This window comes from Tachysurus fulvidraco, chromosome 6 (genome assembly GCF_022655615.1).
Source record: "Tachysurus fulvidraco isolate hzauxx_2018 chromosome 6, HZAU_PFXX_2.0, whole genome shotgun sequence".
In the NCBI taxonomy this organism is placed as follows: domain Eukaryota; kingdom Metazoa; phylum Chordata; class Actinopteri; order Siluriformes; family Bagridae; genus Tachysurus; species Tachysurus fulvidraco.
In genome coordinates, this window is record NC_062523.1 from 3,591,507 (window position 1) to 3,612,102 (window position 20,596).

General features: G+C 38.1%; 1 protein-coding gene across 1 annotated transcript in view; it reads right to left on the reverse strand.

Moving 5' to 3' along the window:
- The window catches only part of abca12 (ATP-binding cassette, sub-family A (ABC1), member 12), an 89,164-nt gene that overhangs the window by 46,480 nt on the left and 22,088 nt on the right, over positions 1-20,596 (reverse strand). The window contains exons 14-28 of the mRNA XM_027166277.2: positions 20,449-20,555; positions 19,678-19,883; positions 19,432-19,562; positions 18,874-18,988; positions 13,283-18,745; positions 12,169-12,281; positions 11,522-11,589; positions 10,965-11,113; positions 10,746-10,876; positions 8,248-8,375; positions 7,043-7,216; positions 6,001-6,200; positions 2,146-4,500; positions 1,651-1,754; positions 140-246 (exon numbers count right to left, since the gene is read on the reverse strand). Coding sequence (XP_027022078.2) covers positions 140-246; positions 1,651-1,754; positions 2,146-4,500; positions 6,001-6,200; positions 7,043-7,216; positions 8,248-8,375; positions 10,746-10,876; positions 10,965-11,113; positions 11,522-11,589; positions 12,169-12,281; positions 13,283-18,745; positions 18,874-18,988; positions 19,432-19,562; positions 19,678-19,883; positions 20,449-20,555 — 9,551 coding nt within the window. The remainder of the gene's footprint in view (positions 1-139; positions 247-1,650; positions 1,755-2,145; positions 4,501-6,000; positions 6,201-7,042; positions 7,217-8,247; positions 8,376-10,745; positions 10,877-10,964; positions 11,114-11,521; positions 11,590-12,168; positions 12,282-13,282; positions 18,746-18,873; positions 18,989-19,431; positions 19,563-19,677; positions 19,884-20,448; positions 20,556-20,596) is intronic.

Consider the following 20,596-nt stretch of genomic DNA (forward strand, 5'->3'; position numbering starts at 1 on the left):
ATAAGGCATTAAAACATTAATAATAACCGTTCGACTCCTCCGTTACAGAGAACGAATCGACTCAATCAGAATTCACAGAAGAAACAAACGCTAGATAATGATAAACAACTATAGCACATAGACATTATGTCAGTCTGACCTGTGTCTGAATTTCATTCAGTAGATCTCCGAAGCTTTCGTTCTTCCAGTTGGTTGAGAAAAGTTGAGAAACTGTGCTGACTGTCTGAAGCAGAATATTCAGATTTTCTGTGGAGAGAAAGAAGAAAGAAGATATATTCAGTGTCCCAACAAGTCCCAACAGGAATCATTACTAGCATTCATCTCAACCTTCCGGAAACAAGGCACTAGCAGTACCTCCAGCAGTAAGTAGTAGAAGGACACGACTAATCCCTAGCATCACATCGATGCTAATATGACTAACATACGCAAGTCGGCAGCGAAATCTTAGAGCGATGTGTAATAATGTGTATTAACCTGTTGATAAAAGTAAATGATAAAAATAAAGGTGAAACCATTTACATCATCCATCCATCCATCCATCCATCCATTTTCTGTAGCACTTATCTAACCACATGGTCACGGTCTATCCCATGGGACTCTGCAACTCATCACAGGGAACAATCTCACACACTACTGATAATTTAGAGATGCCAATCTGATACAATGCATGTCTTTGGACTGGGGAGGAAACCAGAGAACCCTGAGGAAACCTCTACAAAACATGTAGACTGGAGGCAGGAATTGAGCCCCCATCACCGGAGGTTCGAGGCAAACGTGCCAACCGTGACCCCAAATTACAACCATTAAAGATATAAATAAAGAAACTGTGTGCTTTTAAAAAAAATAATAATAATAATAATGCAAATTCTGTATTATTTAATAACGAGTTAAGTATGTAAAGGAATTAGGGTCCTGGACTGATATAATGTGTAACCAGACATTATTAACTCGAAAACTGGGAATATCACATGATTCCTTTTATACCACAGCAATTTGCCTAAAATAAATAAATAAATAAACAAATAAATAAAATCATTTTCATCTATAGTTACAGAAAACAAGTCAGTTCCTGTACAGTATAGCAGCTAGAAATACTCATTCCCTCACCAGGCTCTCTTTTTTTCTTCTTCCTCTTTCTTGATTTATAAGAAATAAATTTCATAAAAATAAAACAAACTACTTTATCATTAAAACAGAATTTAATGAAAGCCTACAGCCTACAGATTTATGAATATAATCTAATTTAACAAGGACGTTAGGGATTTACTTTCTTCTGGCCTCCTGGTTTATTACGCCGTATTTTGCGATGCTGGCATTAAGATTATTAATCTAAAAATCATACACACGCTGTTTGAGATAGATGACGATTAGGTAGAAATGTGAAAGTAAATTTAGTCCATGGAGAAATCAGCGAGTCAGTCACCCAGTGCCCCCTGTACTGATTGTGTTTTATGAGCTAAGCAAATTAGAATTATGCAGAAAAACGGTGTAGAGAAAACTGAACGAAATGTAAATGAGAAAATTTGTCCTGGACCATTAAAGCGTAATAAAAATCTGATAAATAAGCCTGTGGGTGAGTGCCAGCTTGGTTAATATGTTCCCAAACGACAAAAAGAGGTTTTAAGGTAAGAAAAGAAGCTAAATTTATACCTTTGGGTTCATTGGCCAAACTTTCGAAGATGGTTCTGTTGAATGGGCCGAACTGAAGGTCAGCTGGAAGGGTGTTGGCGACGGATAACAGCACCATTTGCAATCTGAAAGAATGAAATGTGTTAGTAACCCATCCCTAGTCTGCTTTCTTTCTTTCTTTCTTTCTTTCTTTCTTTCTTTCTTTCTTTCTTTCTTTCTTTCTTATCCAGCCATTTCACTGTAAACCCAATTATAGTATTGCTCTTTGTGCTTGCTTTAAAATTGTGTCAAGCCAAGATTGATTATGCCGATTTAGCTCCTATGAACCTGAATGAGTTCTCATTTCATTCGTGGATTTATGTAGCTTTTGAAGACCTAAGCAGTTATTCAGAGTAAATGCTAGCCGGGCAGAAAATATGAGAGGAGATTAATAGACCTGAAATATTCTCCCATGTCTCATTGTAGCTTCATAACCAGTGCCAATAGCTTCAAATGATGAAATGGAAAGAAACTCACTTCTGAGACCAGTTACTGTCGTTCGTCGACAGCAGAGACCCGGCGTTCATCTTGAAGGCCCCCGTGATCAATGTAGCTAGATCTATCTCAGAGCTGCTGTTAGCTACGGTGAGCAAATTCTGAATGGTGGACAGCAACTCACTGGTCACATTAGCACTCTGAGTTAGAGGGTCCTGACCTGATGAGAGAACCATGAGCAGCACCTTGACTGTATTTTCCAGGTTAGTCATAATGCCGCTTGAGTTATCCATGCTGCTGTTTGGCATCATTGTCATCAGGAGTCTTTGGACAGAGTCGGAAAGCATATTCATTCCACCTGCTGCATCCCCTGTGGTAATGGTGTGGTTCAGAGTCAAGGCCAATGTCTCCATGAAGTTGTAAACGGCATCTGGGTATTGCCGGTCCTTCAGAGGTATTAAAGATGTGACTGCGTGTAGAGAGTTGAGCACATTCGGGAGCAGGCTGATGGAAGATGTTCCCATTAAGGCCTCACAGAGACTAGAAGATACCTGGTTTGAAACAGTAGAGAGGACGGAGTATATTTCCATGGACATGGGATCTCCTGTTAGATTGAGGTGTTCCACAAGATACATGGTCACATTCTGGGAGGTTTGAAAGAAAACAGGTCTGATATTGGCTGTGTCTGAGAAATTCGAAAGAGCTAAAAGGAGAGCAGACGTGACAGGATAGAGGTCAGGTTGCAGTTCTCCAGGGAGCTTTGACATCATCTGGGTCAAGATCATGTTTCGGTCCAAATCACTACTAAAGGTGTAGTTAGAAGCAGAGAGATTGAACAGGATTTGAGTTGCCACGGCACTGTTTAGGATGAAGGGATATAAAATGGTGTCGATGGGTCGACCATTTGGAAGAGTTGTCATGTTAGAAAGGGCAAAGCTGAGATTCATTGAATCAGCCATTTCGTGACTTGACATCATGACTTTCTCCAGATCCGTTGGATATGACATGAGCAAAGCAAAAGCTTCCATCATTCTTGTTGACATGTTGAAATATACCATTTCCTCAGGAGGTACAAGGTAGGCAAGGGCGTCAGAAGTTTGGTTCATCGCCATCATGTAGGATTCAAAGTCAAACTGTGATTTAGATAATAACGAGCCGATTATGCTTTGAAGGACTTTATGGTCCTCGAGGCTGGTGTTCTGCATCTGCTGCAGATTTTGTGACATGATATTGTTGAAAGCTGTGAGGATTTCACTACGATTACCTTGGTGTGCCATGGTGTATGTCGCTGCAGAAGTGAGCTGATTAGCTATCTGTTCAACCTTCTGAGCTATACTCAAAGATGGCTGCTGGGAAAGCATCCTTATCATTCCGACAACTCCGCCCAAGCTTTCTACCATCTGCATATCATTCAGGCCCCAGGCTTGACTGGTGGTCTGCGTGATCATCTCTAGAAAGGTTTCTCCATTGCTTGGAAGTGTCAAGTAGGCTAGTGTACCAAGGATAGTGTCGATGGTTTCATCTTCGACCAAGCTTCCTGTCATGCTTCTGGTTACACCTTTGAGGAAGATCCCCAGGTCTGGGTTTGCAAAAAATACATGCATGGTCTCCAACATTTCTTCAGAACTCGGTGGAATGGAAAGAATCTCTGATAAGTTTTGGTAGTTGATATCCAGGAGGTCAAGAAAGTCATCCACTGGTTCTCTGGTCAGATTTTGCATTGCTCTTCTGGCACTTTGGGTTTCTGACACAAGGTTCCTTAGATTTTGTCCCTGAGCGAGTTGTGTTTGGATTAGCTCGGGGTAGAAATTAATGGGGGGGAACAGGTTGGCAGTGTACATGTGTTCCAGTGCATATAAAGCATTGCCGGTAAGACCGATAAAGAGTTCATAGGAGCATGGGAGAGGGCTTGAATTTGGCACAAATGGTGTGAGCATCTCATATAACTTGGTGAGCATCTTTATGCCAAAATACACCCCAGTGTCTTCAGTAGTGTTGTACCAGCTGACCAGTTCATGCACCATGCTCAAGACGTTGCTTGTGTTCTCTACATGCTGCAGTTGCTCCATTATATTGTACATTATGGACCAGTTTCCAAACAGTCTCATATCTGTGATTTGACTCAACACCTCCTTTATCATGTGCTGTTCAATGGGCAAGCTGTATTGCATGGTGAATACGTCACTACTCAGGAAACTGTCGATCTGATCTCTACTGAAGTTCATCGCGGTTAGCACTACGTCCAGAGCATGTACGACCATCTCAGGGCTCGCCGTTACATTCTGATTCCCCGGCATGTATTCGATGGCTTTCTGAACTGCCAGGACATACGGATTCCCTCCTGAATTATTCAGCTGTAGCATAGCACTCTCCAAGGCCATTTGTGCAAAGGGTAGACTGGTCAAGGGAAAGAGAGAAAAAGAAAGGTTCAGTGAATGCTTTACAGCAATTGATAGCATGAAACTATGTGCTACCTACAGTACCCTAAACATATAGTGAAGAGACATTGGCTACATTAATATGCAAATACATTTTCATATCAATTTGGTTTGCATAAAGAAGAGATTTCCATGTATATCATTGGGGGAGAAAAAACCTCAAAGACTTTTTGGCTACTTCCAGAAATTCAGCTAAAACGATTTAAGGAACAAATCATATTTAAGCACCAATATGTACATGACTATGTAATTATGTGCTTTTTTAATTATCTAATGAATTACTTACGTAGCTTCGGAGAGTACATGAAGGTTACACTACACTAAGGATGTACATTTGAGAGACTTTTCCCCGGTGATATGCATTAGTACAGTTTAGTAGCAGCTCTACTATTATTGACGCGGAGAATTTCTCTTGTGGTCAGTGATCTATATTTATCGCATAACGTTTCTGCAGACTGACTCGATCGATTTGCCGAGCTGCCCGTAATGCGATTGTTATCGCCGCTAAAGAAGTTTATTACTGGAATGCGTACAGAAAGAAAAATCAATAGGCACAGTGAAATGCAGATAACTAAAAAAACAAACAAACAAGCAAACAAACAAACAAACAAACAAAAATCACTTTATCTGTTCAGGTCAGTTTGGAGGTGAGGAAAAAAAGAACGCGATGCGAAACGTAATTATTCCCCGCTGTCATGCGTTTCATGAAGCCGGTTGTTTATTAGCTTTAAAATCGAGGGCTGATAACTCTATATTTCTCTGCAAATTCGAATAAATATCACCATTATCTCTTTCTGCTGGTTTAATAAGCATGTCCTCTCGGCTGACCTTTCCTTAATTGGAGTTTATTGGTAAAAAATATTATTTCATAGAAGCGGAATCTGTTTCACTGGTAATGAGGACAGAACAAAATAATGTTTTTTTTTTCCTTCTTTTTTTTTTTTACCAGAAGATAAAAAATAGTAAAAACTTTGTGTTCCAGTAGTCCCAGTAGTCCCAGTAGTCCACAGTCCACAGTTACCGTGCTCTTAAATCTGCAGGTCTGGTTGATTGAAAATCTTTTACACAATAGTTTACACAATAGTTCCTTGAATCTGTTTGGTCAGAAGTTGTGCGTGTTTTTTGTATAGTGACACACAAAAATGTAATTATGCTAAAAAATAATGTGTAAAATATAATATAAAAAAAATATATAAAAATTATAAAAATATAAATAATATATATATAAAATATAATAAAATATGTACAAAATAGAAATTCAATCAAATCACGTGAAAACAGACAAATCTCTTTGAAGTTCAAAAATTTGTTACAGGATCTCATAAGGATCTGATTTTTTTTTTCTCAGATTTCCGATCCACTGTTTCCGATCCACAACACAAGTGTGTTTTTATTCCTTATGGATTCAATGTGATGTTTTAGCATAAAACCTTTACAAGATGTTTTATCATATTATCACCTGTGTATCTGTGAGAACAGGCCACTCCAGTCTGATATATTTCCCTCGGCACAGAGAGACTGGTTGAAGGACTCTGTGAAGTTTTGCAAGTCGTGTAGATGTTGCATGCTCTGAGACTCATTAAGCTCGGCTGAGTAAAACGTCTTCAGAGAGCTCACGATCTCTGCAACTGTGGCCTCAACCCACTGAGGATCCATAGCCTGTGTAGAACAAAATGGCACATATAATCCAGAGCAGTGCTAAATGATTTTAAGGGAAAGGCTGAAAAATGGAGTAAAGACGTGAATACAGTGCAATCTAGTGGCCGGATTATGTTATTACACTAAAATGATAAGATTTAACGCCAATAGTTAAAGTGAGTGTTTAATATAGCAAGTGCTGGCAGGGTGGTTACCACACACACACACACACACACACACACACACACACACACACACACACACACACACACACACACACACACGATATGATCCATTTCTTTAATCACTGGTTTATATCACTATGCTCCTTTTAATACATTATCGTTTCTATGGTAACAGCTCATTCGCAGGAGCTCTACTAATAAAAAGCAATCATGTAAATAAAAAATGTGCTGCTATATAACAAAGATATAAAATATAATCATTGATATGGTAAAGATTTCTTTTTTGCTCATTTTAATCCCCAGAGCTGTTGAATCCTGGATTCTGATTGGTCAAAAGGTGTTGATTAACTGCCTGTAACAGCAATCAAGGTTTCTATAGCAACAGATCAGGCAAATACAGCCGATTCTCTTAATAAAGGGAAAAATAATATTAAGTTATTTAATAAACCTGGTTAAACACTGTCTGAAGTCGTAGGGTTAGGTCTACTGAGATGTTAGAGTAGATCTCCCTAACACTCACATAACACAGAGGCGGCCTCATCATTTAGACGATAAAACTGCAATACCGGAGTCATGTGACTGATCCTTTTGATGTGTGTGTGTGTGTGTGTGTGTGTGTGTGTGTGTGTGTGTGTGTGTGTGTGTGTGTGTGTGTGTGTGTGTGTGTTTGGGGCTCACTGTTACGTTGTAGCCTGCTGGCTCATAATTGAAAGCCTGGTAAATGCTGAGAAGTGGGAGGACGTGATCATTACACCAGACTGTAAACACACTGCTGTTCATCTCCGCCTCAGCAACCTGCTCCCAGAGATTCTCCAATGAGCTGCAGTTCAGCATCTCACTGCTCACAGGAACCTGCAGGGGGCACCACATCATCATCATCATCATCATCATCATCATTACATTACCACCATCATTTTCATTGTTATCATCATCATCATTACTATAATAATAATAATAATAATAATAATAATCATAATCATAATCATAATATTCTTCTTCTAATTTTTCATCTTCATCCTCATGCTCATCCTATTATCATTATCACCATTAAAACAAAAATAATCATCACCTTCTTCTTAAACTTTTTTCTTATTCTTCATCGTCATCATTATTTTGTCCTTTATTTGACTTCCTGACCCCCTGTCTCCGCCCCCTGCCCCTGTATCGTTGTGTTACCTGACAGTGTTTACCTGTCCGGTGTTTGCGCTTTGATAACTCTGCCTATTTATCTCCTCACGTCTCACGGTCTCTTTGTAAAGTCTTATCATGCTTTATGTTTACTTTAAACCCTTAAAGTTAAAGTTGGAGCGTAGCTGCTAATCACAGCTAATATATAATATAAGGATAAGCTGTAAGGAAGCAAATATAAAAAAAAACAAGGATTTACAAGAAACAAGTCAACTTCTGGGTGTCAGCAGCTTCATCACACCACACTGTCATGAGTATTTTCTTCCTAATGTGTCACTGTTTTATCTTAATTGTTTATTTATTTACCACGCCAACCGTGGTTATAAAGGGTCGGTTGTGGAAGCACCAGATCAAAACTGTGACTCATTTTGCTGTAATGAACTTCACTATAATCTGTTTAAGGATTTTTAACATCCGAACAATTTGGTGACTGAAAATTCTAAATGCATAGAAACCATGAATTTACCAATTAAACAACAAATTAACAAACGATCAGATACTAAACTTGAAGAAATACTAGACAGTAGACAACAGTATTATGACAGACTAAGGTTATTAGAGTTCATGATTTAAATTCCTTACTCATGTTTGTGCATTGTGAAAGCCATTATCATTGTACTAAAGCCAAAAAAAAAAAAAACATTTTTAACAAGAAAAACAATTGCCAATGAATGAGAAAGGAATGTTGGTGAGACCTGTTGTGTGGCTTCTAGAGTGGATGTGAAAGCCTGAAGCAATGCGTCAGAGATCTGGGAAATGTTGCTGGAATCCACAGTAGAGAAGACACAAGAGGGCAGCACACCTGAGAGACTGAAGACCAGCTCTGATTGGAAGAAACGACAGGATTCCCGTTAGCAACGTACCTTATTTGACACATCATTCATGTTTATTACAAAATCTGTGCTCATTTTCAAAGCAGTAATAACTACTAAATGCCTGGATTTCTGATTGGTCAGAAGGTGTAGGTTTAGATCCATGTGAATAATAAAAAAAAAAAGATCATTTCCATAGTAACGGATCCTTCGCTGAGATTCGAACGACAGACATTTCGTATAACAAAGAATTAAACATTTAATCGTTCATATATTGGATTTAACGGTTTCTAAGTTAAGGAGTCTCCAGTGTCAGTGCTTTGTTAGAGGTTTTGTGATCGTTGCAGAAAAAAGTGCTGAATTCCGCAGCTTTTTGCGAAACGGTTGAAGTTTTTTCTCCTTTTTTTTGTAAAAGTCTAATTGATTTAGTTGAAATAGCATAATGAACATGCTGACATTGTGATTGTTCTCAATCCGAATCTATGTGAAATTTCATTCATTCATTCATTCGTTCATTTTCTACCGCTTATCCGAACTTCTCGGGTCACGGGGAGCCTGTGTCTATCTCAGGCGTCATCGGGCATCGAGGCAGGATACACCCTGGACGGAGTGCCAACCCATCACAGGGCACACACACTCTCATTTATGTGAAATTTGTGTTTATTTTAAAAAATTGTAAGCTTCTATGAATATTGTCATAATTTCTGCAATCGCCAAAAAAAATAGGTTTCTGGTGAGGGAATGTTTACAGTGTTTATAGTGTTTATAGTGTTTATAGTGTTTATAGTGTTTAGTGTTTACAGTATTTACAGTATTTACAGTGTTTAGTGTTTACAGTGTTTACAGTGTTTGTAGTGTTTACAGTGTTTAGTGTTTACAATGTTTACAGTATTTACAGTGTTTAGTGTTTACAGTGTTTACAGTGTTTACAATGTTTGTAGTGTTTACAGTGTTTAGTGTTTACAATGTTTACAGTATTTACAGTGTTTAGTGTTTACAGTGTTTACAGTGTTTACAATGTTTGTAGTGTTTACAGTGTTTAGTGTTTACAATGTTTACAGTATTTACAGTGTTTAGTGTTTACAGCGTTTACAGTGTTTACAGTGTTTGTAGTGTTTACAGTGTTTAGTGTTTACAATGTTTACAGTATTTACAGTGTTTAGTGTTTACAGTGTTTACAGTGTTTATAGTGTTTACAATGTTTAGTGTTTACAATGTTTACAGTATTTACAGTGTTTAGTGTTTACAGTGTTTACAGTGTTTATAGTGTTTACAGTGTTTAGTGTTTACAATGTTTACAGTATTTACAGTGTTTAGTGTTTACAGTGTTTACAGTGTTTACAGTGTTTATGGTGTTTACAGTGTTTAGTGTTTACAATGTTTACAGTATTTACAGTGTTTAGTGTTTACAGTGTTTACAGTGTTTACAATGTTTACAGTATTTACAGTGTTTAGTGTTTATAGTGTTTACAGTGTTTAGAGTGTTTACAGTGTTTACAGTGTTTATAGTGTTTATAGTGTTTAGTGTTTACAGTTTTTATAGTGTTTATAGTGTTTAGTGTTTACAGTGTTTAGTGTTTACAGTGTTTACAGTGTTTACAGTGTTTAGAGTGTTTAGAGTGTTTATAGTGTGTACAGTGTTTATAGTGTTTATGGTGTTTATAATGTTTACAGTGTTTAGAGAGTTTACAGTGTTTAGAGAGTTTACAGTGTTTATAGTGTTTATGGTGTTTATAATGTTTACAGTGTTAATAGTGTTTACAGTGTTTACAGTGTTTAGAGAGTTTACAGTGTTTACAGTGTTTATAGTGTTTATGGTGTTTATAATGTTTACAGTGTTTATAGTGTTTACAGTGTTTATGGTGTTTACGGTGTTTACAGTGTTTACAGTGTTTACAGTGTTTATGGTGTTTATAATGTTTACAGTGTTTATAGTGTTTACAGTGTTTACGGTGTTTACAGTGTTTAGAGTGTTTACAGTGTTTAGAGTGTTTAGAGTGTTTACAGTGTTTATGGTGTTTATAATGTTTACAGTGTTTATAGTGTTTACAGTGTTTACGGTGTTTACAGTGTTTACAGTGTTTAGAGTGTTTACAGTGTTTACAGTGTTTACAGTGTTTGTAGCTGCTTTAACTTAACAGGAGCAATTATTGTTAGAGTTAGTGATGGATTAAACAAACATCATTTAATTGAAGTGTATTTTATTATTAAAAGCTGCAATTAATGTGTGTTAATGTAATTTGTCCCTTTGTTGATGTTCATTTCTTCTGCGTTTTTTGTTAAGCAGTTAATGAATGCAGCACTGAGCGTTCATTATAAGAATAAAAATATGATGTTCGTGTCTTTGTTGTGTTGTGATCGTGACAAGCCTCTTATCTTACCGGTTTGTACTCGCATGCTTTGTACCAGGGATGCAGTGACATTCCTGATGAGATCTAGAGCAAAAGGCACGGAGTCACCCGCGGGTGTGGTCATCAGGTTTAACAGAAGAACTGTTGTCATATTTTCCAGTCTGTTGAAAAAACAAAGCGCAAAAGGCTTAACAGAAGTCACGTAATATAAACTCCATATAAAATAATTGATTCGTTTATTAAATCGACCTCTGAAACGTCAGCTGGTCCGCCGTTCTTGAGAAGATCTGGACGAGATTCGGGACATATTCGATTAGAGCGTGAGCAGATTCATGGGTCAGACCCATTCCCTGGTGGTCCATAAGGAACGGGAGAACGAAATCCAGGAGAACGGAAAGCTTGGCACAAATAAAATAATAATAAAAAAAAAAAAGAGTTCAAATATTAAAAAAAAAAGCGAATGTCTCAACTCCTCTGTGTCATGTATTGTAATATGTTTCTATGGTAACAGCTTAAACACATTTCCCAAAGGAGTCTACAGTGTCAGTCTTTGTTTAAACCACTCCTTAAACAGCTTTCTTTTTTACTCCTCACATATCAGGATGCTTTATACAAGAGTTTTAGATGTTCTCAGATATCAGTGTTTCATGGTGAAGTTTTTAACCCACATTTAATAGAATGACAGACACATCGGCTCGGTGACTGTCTTGCTGCAATGTTGTTTCATAACAGACTGAGTGCATCACATGACCATGACTAAACACATCTCTGAACTGTAAAAAGACAAATAAACAGAGAGGCCTCACCGGTTGTGTAACATTATCGAGGTTGTCAGGATTAACATCAGCTATGCTCGCCCACCAACTTGTGTTTCCTGCGTGAAATGAGCATACAAATCTGATGAAAAGCCTTAAATCACAGTAACATACAGAGTATTCAAATACAACAAACACACACAAATAAAATGTAGATTTTTTATTTTTTTTTTTGGTGCTTGCACAAAAAGAACAAAGGAACGACAAAAGAAAATATTAAATTAAGGTCTGAAATTAAATATATAAACAAACCAAAAAATAATAAATAATAATATTCCCATAAAGTTTATGAAAGTGAATTGTGGTTATATTCTTTAAGATAAAAATATATTTTTGAAATTATTTAAAAGTTAAATTAATTCATTTGTTCGTGCTAGCTCAATCTCGAGACAAAGATCTGAAGAAAGCAAAATACGAGAATAAAACAAATTTGAACATTGTTTGTTTTTTTTGGGTTTTTTTTGCTTTGCTTTTTTGATTGTTTGTTTGAGTTTTAACATTATTTTGGACAATTTATTATTAAAAAAGGAAACCTAACACACTCAATTTTCACAGCACAATTCATGCTGTCCTAAGGGTGTGAAAACTTTTGCACTAAGTTGTATTTTATTTTAATATGTGCGACAGAACTGGCGTACCTTGTTTGGGGTTCAGAATGTAGTTGGTGATGTCCAGTATTGAGGATATGTAGGTGTTGGCTGTGCTATTGTAAGGCAGAGAACTATGGATTTCCTCCAACATCGCCACAAAGCTGTGACAGAATTATTTAAATTCAATTCAATGATGAAATATACATTAAAACAAGTTCCTGTTGCATTACCATCTTGCGAAATATACTCTAAGCAAATTCTGCTGTCATTCGATAAACAAGAATACTTAACTTTAACCCTGCATCATAAGACTGACATAATCACGTCATAAACATGTCATTAAAGATGGCATAAGTTTGTCACTACATCCCCACTGATGTAGATCATTAGCTAAATTAGCACCATGGTCATATGAACACATACTGGATATATAGGACATACATTTCAAAATAGCTATCATAATCCCTGCTATGGCAGCTTATAATGCATGCGTTGCATTATAATATGTATTTCATGCCAACTGTTATAGCAATTAACAAATGAACATCTTATGTCAAATTGTAAAATTTGCAATTGGTGCTCTAGGTAACTGGGATTGTGGCAAGTATTATGACCTTCATGATGCTGTCATAGATGTGTCTTAAACATGTCATAAGCATAGAGTTACTATAGAGTTTAAAGCATTTATAGATTTTATAGCTGTTTATTCAAACTAATTAACATAAACTAATATGTATAATGATATAAATTCTGACAAAATATACTCATACATGAGAGCTATAAAGGCAACTGTGTACTTAATAACATGTTACTTCATAACATTTCAGTTGAGCTGTCATAAAGTCAGGCACAAAATAAGTTAACATTGCAATTAGCAGCAATTACATTAACATTGCAATTAGCAGCAATAGTAACATGAATGTGTTGTGTGAACAGACAAAGAAAAAGCCTCCATGCCCAAAAATCGCTATTAGATGAATATGACATGGTTATGTCAGTCTGGTGAATACCTCTAAAAGTCAAGAACTTTTAGCAAACCTGTTGTCTAACTAAGACCTAGCCACAATGTGTGTTTCCTTAAACAAAAAATTTAATTAAAGATAAATTAGCTTGTAATGTTTTTTTTTTCAGATTAAGCAGATTAATGAACTCATTCACTTACGCTTGTTTCCACTGGGCAGGTTCACCAGGGTTTGAGATAGTGTTTATAGATGTTATGAGGCTCTGAATAATAGGAGTCAACACTTCAGAAGAATCTGGAACAATGGCACTGATAAAGCTTGCTGTCTCTTGTGCGACTTGTATCACGAGCTTCTGAGCTTGATCGTGGCTAATATTAGGGTTCAGCAGTAGTTGAAGTGTGTTATAGAAAACATCAACAATGTCATCGTTTGTGTATGTCGTATCTGTGTAATTGAACATGTTGTCCAAGAAGACTCTTACAGAATCCATGATGGCCTCAGTGAAGTTTTCACTTTGGAGACCATTTTCTGTTTGGCCAAGCTGCAAGGTGTAGTTCAGAGAGTGTAAGACTTGTTCAGTTTTGTTGATATAGACCTGCTCCTCTGGGGTGAGCAGTGAAGCCAAGGCTTGCAACAGCTCCTCATGGTCAATAAATGGAGTGGTAAAGTCAGTCAAATTATTGGTCCACCTAAATATATTGCTAAAGGCAAGTTTCAGTTGTGGGTTTGTGATCCAATTTTGCATCAAGTTGTGGTAGTTTTGGAGCTCGGCTTTAATATCAGCAGGCATACTTGTGTTAGATTGTAAACCCAAGGAATCGAGAAAGGTCTGTTGAAGATCAAGGTTCATCTTTATCAACTCTAGTTGACCCTGTATTAAAGATACTATTGCGTTGCTGATTAGATTTAAATCTTCACCATTTAGGGGAGTTTGAACATGGCCGGTTAAGTTCTGGATCTGATTGGCCACCAGTGTGGAGAAATTTAAATGAGCATCATGGATTGTGACCATCATTTCTGTAACCTCGATAAATGGGTAAAGAATCTCTCTGAACATGCTGTCACTTGTGGCATTCTCCAGGTTATGTAGGTACCACAAGGTAATTTCTTTATACATCTTATGAGCGTAGGCCTGCTGTGTCATCATTGTAGAATTGATCATGTAGTAAGGGTAGTGGTATTCTTCTTCAAATACCATTTTTAAAAGTTCCTCCAGTGTATCAAGCTCGGTTTCAATTGAGGTCACATTTTCCACGTTGAGATTTTCAAGATTCTGTCTGATACTTTCCAGAATTAATTCAAATACTTCTTCTGTCACTTCAAGAGGATCAGAATCAGAGTTAGAAATGTTCCGAAACTCCATTGCTTCATCATACAACATATTTAATGTGGTTGTAAGACTTGTCTGGTAGCCTTCAAACATGGGTAGGGCCTGAAGGAAACCAATTAACCCCTCGAATATCTTCATGCTGCATTCCGGCACTGGGGAGCCTGTAAGTGATGAACCGCCCGGAGATAAAGGGATTGCACATTGGGAGCTGTTAATAATATCCATGAGTGTTGAAAGGATCAGAGAGATGGATGAAGCTTCTGATAGTTGAGAGAATTGTTCAAAATCAGACATGGTGAGATTCAAGGCTTCAAGCAGTTCTTGAATGTTGTCGAGGCTGAGATTCGGTGAACTATACAACTGTTCAAGGAAGTAGGTGATCTCGCTTACGTTGACCGTCCTATTTGCAGAAGACTCTGAAATGTTCCATGATAGGAGAAGGGAAAGAATATGACCAGCAACAGAGAAAGTCATATTGTTCTTAATGGGCATCATTGTGAAATTACCTTCTCTCTCCAACATGCTTTCATTAAGTAAAGATAGCATCTGGAATATATGTGACACTCCAGAGAGACAGTCCTGATCACAGAATGCCAAATCTTCAAACAGAGCATGTGTGGTATTGAGAAAACCTTCTAAATTGATTTGGTGCTCTTTAGCAAAAAGTGGTTGAAGTTCATGCAAGATGGCATCTGACACTGCAAACTTCCCTTCACTGTTAAGCATCTGAATGGACTCTGGTCTCAACACATGGAGGATGTTCATAACCACAGAGTAGAGTGTTGTGCTGTTTGAGCCCCCTGACAAAAGTTCTTTCATTCCAGGAAAATCATTCTCTAGGCTAGACATGTTCCTTAACTCCATTGCTTTATCAAACACCATATTAAGAATGGAGGTAAGATTCAGTTGGGAACCTTCCAACATGGGTATGGCCTGAAGGAAACCAGTTAACCCCTCAATAATCTGCATGGTGCAATCTGGTACTGTGGAACCAATATGAGATGAATTCATATTGTCCAGAAGCGGAGGGTCCAGGCACTGCAAGGTATTTACAAGCTCCATGAGATTTGAGAGCAGCACAGATGTGGAAGTAGCTTCTGATAGATGTGTGACATTTTCTACATCATAAAGAGTGATATTTGAGGCTTGCAGCTCTTCCTGAATAGCGCTAATGTTGAAATCGGGTGAGGCATATAACTGCTCAAGGAGATGGATGATCACACTGATGTTGTCCATTCCATATAGAGAAGATTCTGACATGTTCCCTGGTAGGAGAAGGAAAAGAATATGACCAGCAACAGACAAAGTCATATTGTACTTGATGGGCATCATGGTGAAATTTCTACCTTCTCCTGCTGGCATCATTTCATCAAGTGAAGACAAAATCTGGAATAGATGTGAAACATCTTGCAGGCAGTCATGTCCATTAGCTGCACAGAAGGCCAAATCCTCAAACAGAGCATATGTATGGTTGAAAACGCCTTCTAATTGCATCTGTTGCTCGGGATCCAAGAGTTCTTTTAGGATGCTACACAGAACTTTAAACTTCCCTTCACTGTTATGCATCTGATTGGACTCTGGTCTCAACAGATGGAGGATGTTCATAACCACAGAGTAGAGTGTTGTGCTGTTTGCGTCCCCTGCTAGGCTAGACATGTTCCTTAACTCCATGGCTTCATCAAACACCATATTAAGAATGGAGGTAAGATTCAGTTGGGAACCTTCCAACATGGGTATGGCCTGAAGAAATCCAGTTAACCCCTCAATAATCTGCATGGTGCAATCTGTTACTCTGGAACCCATATGAGATGTGCTGTTCTGGAGCAGAGGATTCAGGCACTGTAAGATTTTGTCGAGCTCTGTGAGGTTTGAGAGTAGCATGGATGTGGGAGAAGCTTCTGATAGATGTGTGAGATGAGCTAAATCAAAAATACTGATATTTAAGGACTGAAGCTCTTTCTGAATAGTACTAATGTTAAAATTGGGTGAGCCAGATAACTGTTCAAGGAGATGGATGATCTCACTGACGTTGTGCATTGCATATGGAGAAGATTCTGACATGTTCCCTGATAGGAGAAGGAAAAGAATATGACCAGCAACAGACAAAGTCATATTGTACTTGATGGGCATCATGGTGAAATTTCCACCTTCTCCTGCTGGCATCATTTCATCAAGTGAAGACAAAATCTGGAAAAGATGTGAAACATCTTGCAGGCAGTCATGTCCATTAGCTGCACAGAAGGCCAAATCCTCAAACAGAGCATATGTATGGTTGAAAACGCCTTCTAATTGCATCTGTTGCTCGGGATCCAAGAGTTCTTTTAGGATGCTACACAGAACTGTAAACTTCCCTTCACTGTTATGCATCTGATTGGACTCTGGTCTCAACAGATGGAGGATGTTCATAACCACAGAGTAGAGTGTTGTGCTGTTTGCGTCCCCTGCTAGGCTAGACATGTTCCTTAACTCCATGGCTTCATCAAACACCATATTAAGAATGGAGGTAAGATTCAGTTGGGAACCTTCCAACATGGGTATGGCCTGAAGAAATCCAGTTAACCCCTCAATAATCTGCATGGTGCAATCTGTTACTCTGGAACCCATATGAGATGTGCTGTTCTGGAGCAGAGGGTTCAGGCACTGTAAGATTTTGTCGAGCTCTGTGAGGTTTGAGAGTAGCATGGATGTGGGAGAAGCTTCTGATAGATGTGTGAGATGAGCTAAATCAAAAATAGTGATATTTAAGGACTGAAGCTCTTTCTGAATAGTACTAATGTTAAAATTGGGTGAGCCAGATAACTGTTCAAGGAGATGGATGATCTCACTGACGTTGTGCATTGCATATGGAGAAGATTCTGACATGTTCCCTGGTAGGAGAAGGAAAAGAATATGACCAGCAAGAGACAAAGTCATATTGTACTTGATGGGCATCATGGTGAAATTTCCACCTTCTCCTGCTGGCATCATTTCATCAAGTGAAGACAAAATCTGGAAAAGATGTGAAACATCTTGCAGGCAGTCATGTCCATTAGCTGCACAGAAGGCCAAATCCTCAAACAGAGCATATGTATGGTTGAAAACGCCTTCTAATTGCATCTGTTGCTCGGGATCCAAGAGTTCTTTTAGGATGCTACACAGAACTGTAAACTTCCCTTCACTGTTATGCATCTGATTGGACTCTGGTCTCAACAGATGGAGGATGTTCATAACCACAGAGTAGAGTGTTGTGCTGTTTGCGTCCCCTGCTAGGCTAGACATGTTCCTTAACTCCATGGCTTCATCAAACACCATATTAAGAATGGAGGTAAGATTCAGTTGGGAACCTTCCAACATGGGTATGGCCTGAAGAAATCCAGTTAACCCCTCAATAATCTGCATGGTGCAATCTGTTACTCTGGAACCCATATGAGATGTGCTGTTCTGGAGCAGAGGGTTCAGGCACTGTAAGATTTTGTCGAGCCTTGTGAGGTTTGAGAGTAGCATGGATGTGGGAGAAGCTTCTGATAGATGTGTGAGATGAGCTAAATCAAAAATACTGATATTTAAGGACTGAAGCTCTTTCTGAATAGTACTAATGTTAAAATTGGGTGAGCCAGATAACTGTTCAAGGAGATGGATGATCTCACTGACGTTGTGCATTGCATATGGAGAAGATTCTGACATGTTCCCTGGTAGCAGAAGGAAAAGAATATGACCAGCAATAGACAAAGTCATATTGTACTCGATAGGCATCATGGTGAAATTTCCACCTTCTCCTGCTGGCATCATTTCATCAAGTGAAGACAAAATCTGGAAAAGATGTGAAACCTCAGACAGGCAGTCATGTCCATTAGCTTCACAGAAGGCCAAATCTTCAAACAGAGCATATGTATGGTTGAAAACACCTAAGTGACTGTTTACGCCTTCTAATTGCATATGTTGCTCAGGATCCAAGAGTTCTCTAATGATGCCACACAGAACTGTGAACTTTCCTTCACTGTGAACCGTCTGAATGTACTCTGGACTCAAGAGATGAAGGATGTTCATAACCACAGCATTGGGATTACTGTAGTTTGAGTCTTCTGACCATAGAACCCCTAACTGTCCCAAGCCAAATGCTTCCAAAGTGTCATTCAACATGGAAAGCAAGATGTCTTCATCTAGCTCATCAGTGGGTGGGATATTCAGGAGAAGCTGTAGGTTCTGGTTGACCAAATCGGTGAGACTCATTGAGACGTTCTGTGGTGACACACCAGGAGGACTATGTCCAGTGCTGTTTAGGAATTCCTGTAGATGATTCATGTAGATGTCCATCATGAAGTCTTTCAGCAGGAACTCAGCTCCCTGGATAGGTCTAAAGACATTGCATAAATATATCATCAAGTATAATACATCTTAATTTTGACAGATAACAGTGTTGCATAAATACATTATATACAAATTCCAATGTTGTTTATTTATTCCAAGGATACATTTTCCTACCTCAGAAGAGCAGCAGGATTTTCCCTGATTTCTTGGAGTAGAGATCTAACCACTGGAATAAACCCCTCCCATGTAAAAGCCATCTGACAGACAGTATCATTTAGGGTAAACGTGCCTGGATAAAGGGATAAAAATTACTCACCAATCTGAAAACTCCTCTTTCCCCATTGGTCCATTAGATTAATCTATTAGCGGTTGTTCTCATTCTTGATTACACAGGCATTTTTATAATAGTTTCTACAAGTTATATAATAAAGAAAAGTGAAAGTTCACTGTGTTGTACTTGTGTTGTGCTAAATATTTTAAGTCCATCTGGTCTTGTGCTAGACATACAGCACCAAGGTTTTAGCTCTAATTTTATCTTTAATCCTCGTTAGCATCTTAAATTCCTTGGAGCCTTTATCGGGTCTATCTGAACATTGCACACTCTCAAAGCTACAAACCATGCAGTTACAGTTATAATGCTGTTGGATGAATCTTTATGATTTAATGGAGTCTATACAATCAAATCTACAGCTTATTGTTTATTATTGATGGTGAAAACTTTTCCAAACTCACAGTTTGGTGGTTTAGTGATATTAGGTTGGAAGGTCATGATCCAGTATGCCAGTTGGAAGTGTGTCTCTAAGGTTGACCACAGACTGCTGTTTTGAAGTACTGGTCCCAACATGGCAAACTCCTCCAAACTACTGGAAGGCAAACAGCAAAATGGCATATTTAATTAACACACTGCTGCAAAAGTGAAAGAGTCTTGGCAGAAAATCTGTATAGTTCTTTAATTTAAATTATAGTTTTTTTCCCAACCTGTTTAAAAGAATCTCTGTCCAGTCGATGGTTGAGTTATGTGGAAACTGACTGGACAGTTTGTCCTGGAATAGTTGAACAGCTACCATGATAGTGTTACTAAACTCTTGGGCAGTGCTGTATAACCTGTGCCATTCAGTCAGGATCATAGCGGGTGTGACGTTGTACACCAAAGTGCCATTCAAGACACTGGATATCTGATTTATCTGCAAGGTAAATAAATAAGAAAATCAAAAATCGGTCACCAGTAAAAATACAAGCCAGATCACAATCTGTGCAATGAATTTATTCTTCTAAAAAAATAATTTAAAATTGCAAATAAGATGTTACTTCAATGTTCTGCAAGCATGATTTGATCATTATTAATTGTTTGCACACCATTACCACCAAACTAACCTCATAGAAACACAGTTGGGGGGGGGGGGGGTGACAGAAAGATTTTGCAGCAATTGTTGGAGGAATATTTATAAAAATGAAACTAAAAACTAATGAAAACTAAAAACCTTCTCAAAACTTTAAGTAATAATAGAAACCAAATATTTCCAGATGCATTGGTTCTAGACATAAACTGGCTAGTAAAATGCTAACTGTCTTTAATAAATGTCTGGATCCTAATCCTTCTCCTAGGACCCTTGGTTAGAGAGTCCCACTATTCACAACTATACAAACAATGAATCCAAGCAGGTTGCAACTGTAAGGCCTTTGAGTACAGCCCTAACCATCAGCCATTTATCTCAGTGGATAACAGTTTGTACATTTTCCACTATGTACCTTCTGCTCCACATCCAACCAAGGTGTCATGTTATGCATTGCGGTTTCATTCTGCATGAGGATCGCCTGGAGATTCTCTGGATTGTTCAGCAGTGGTTGGACATAGGCTGCAAAACAGATGGAATGATCATATACAATGACTGTACAT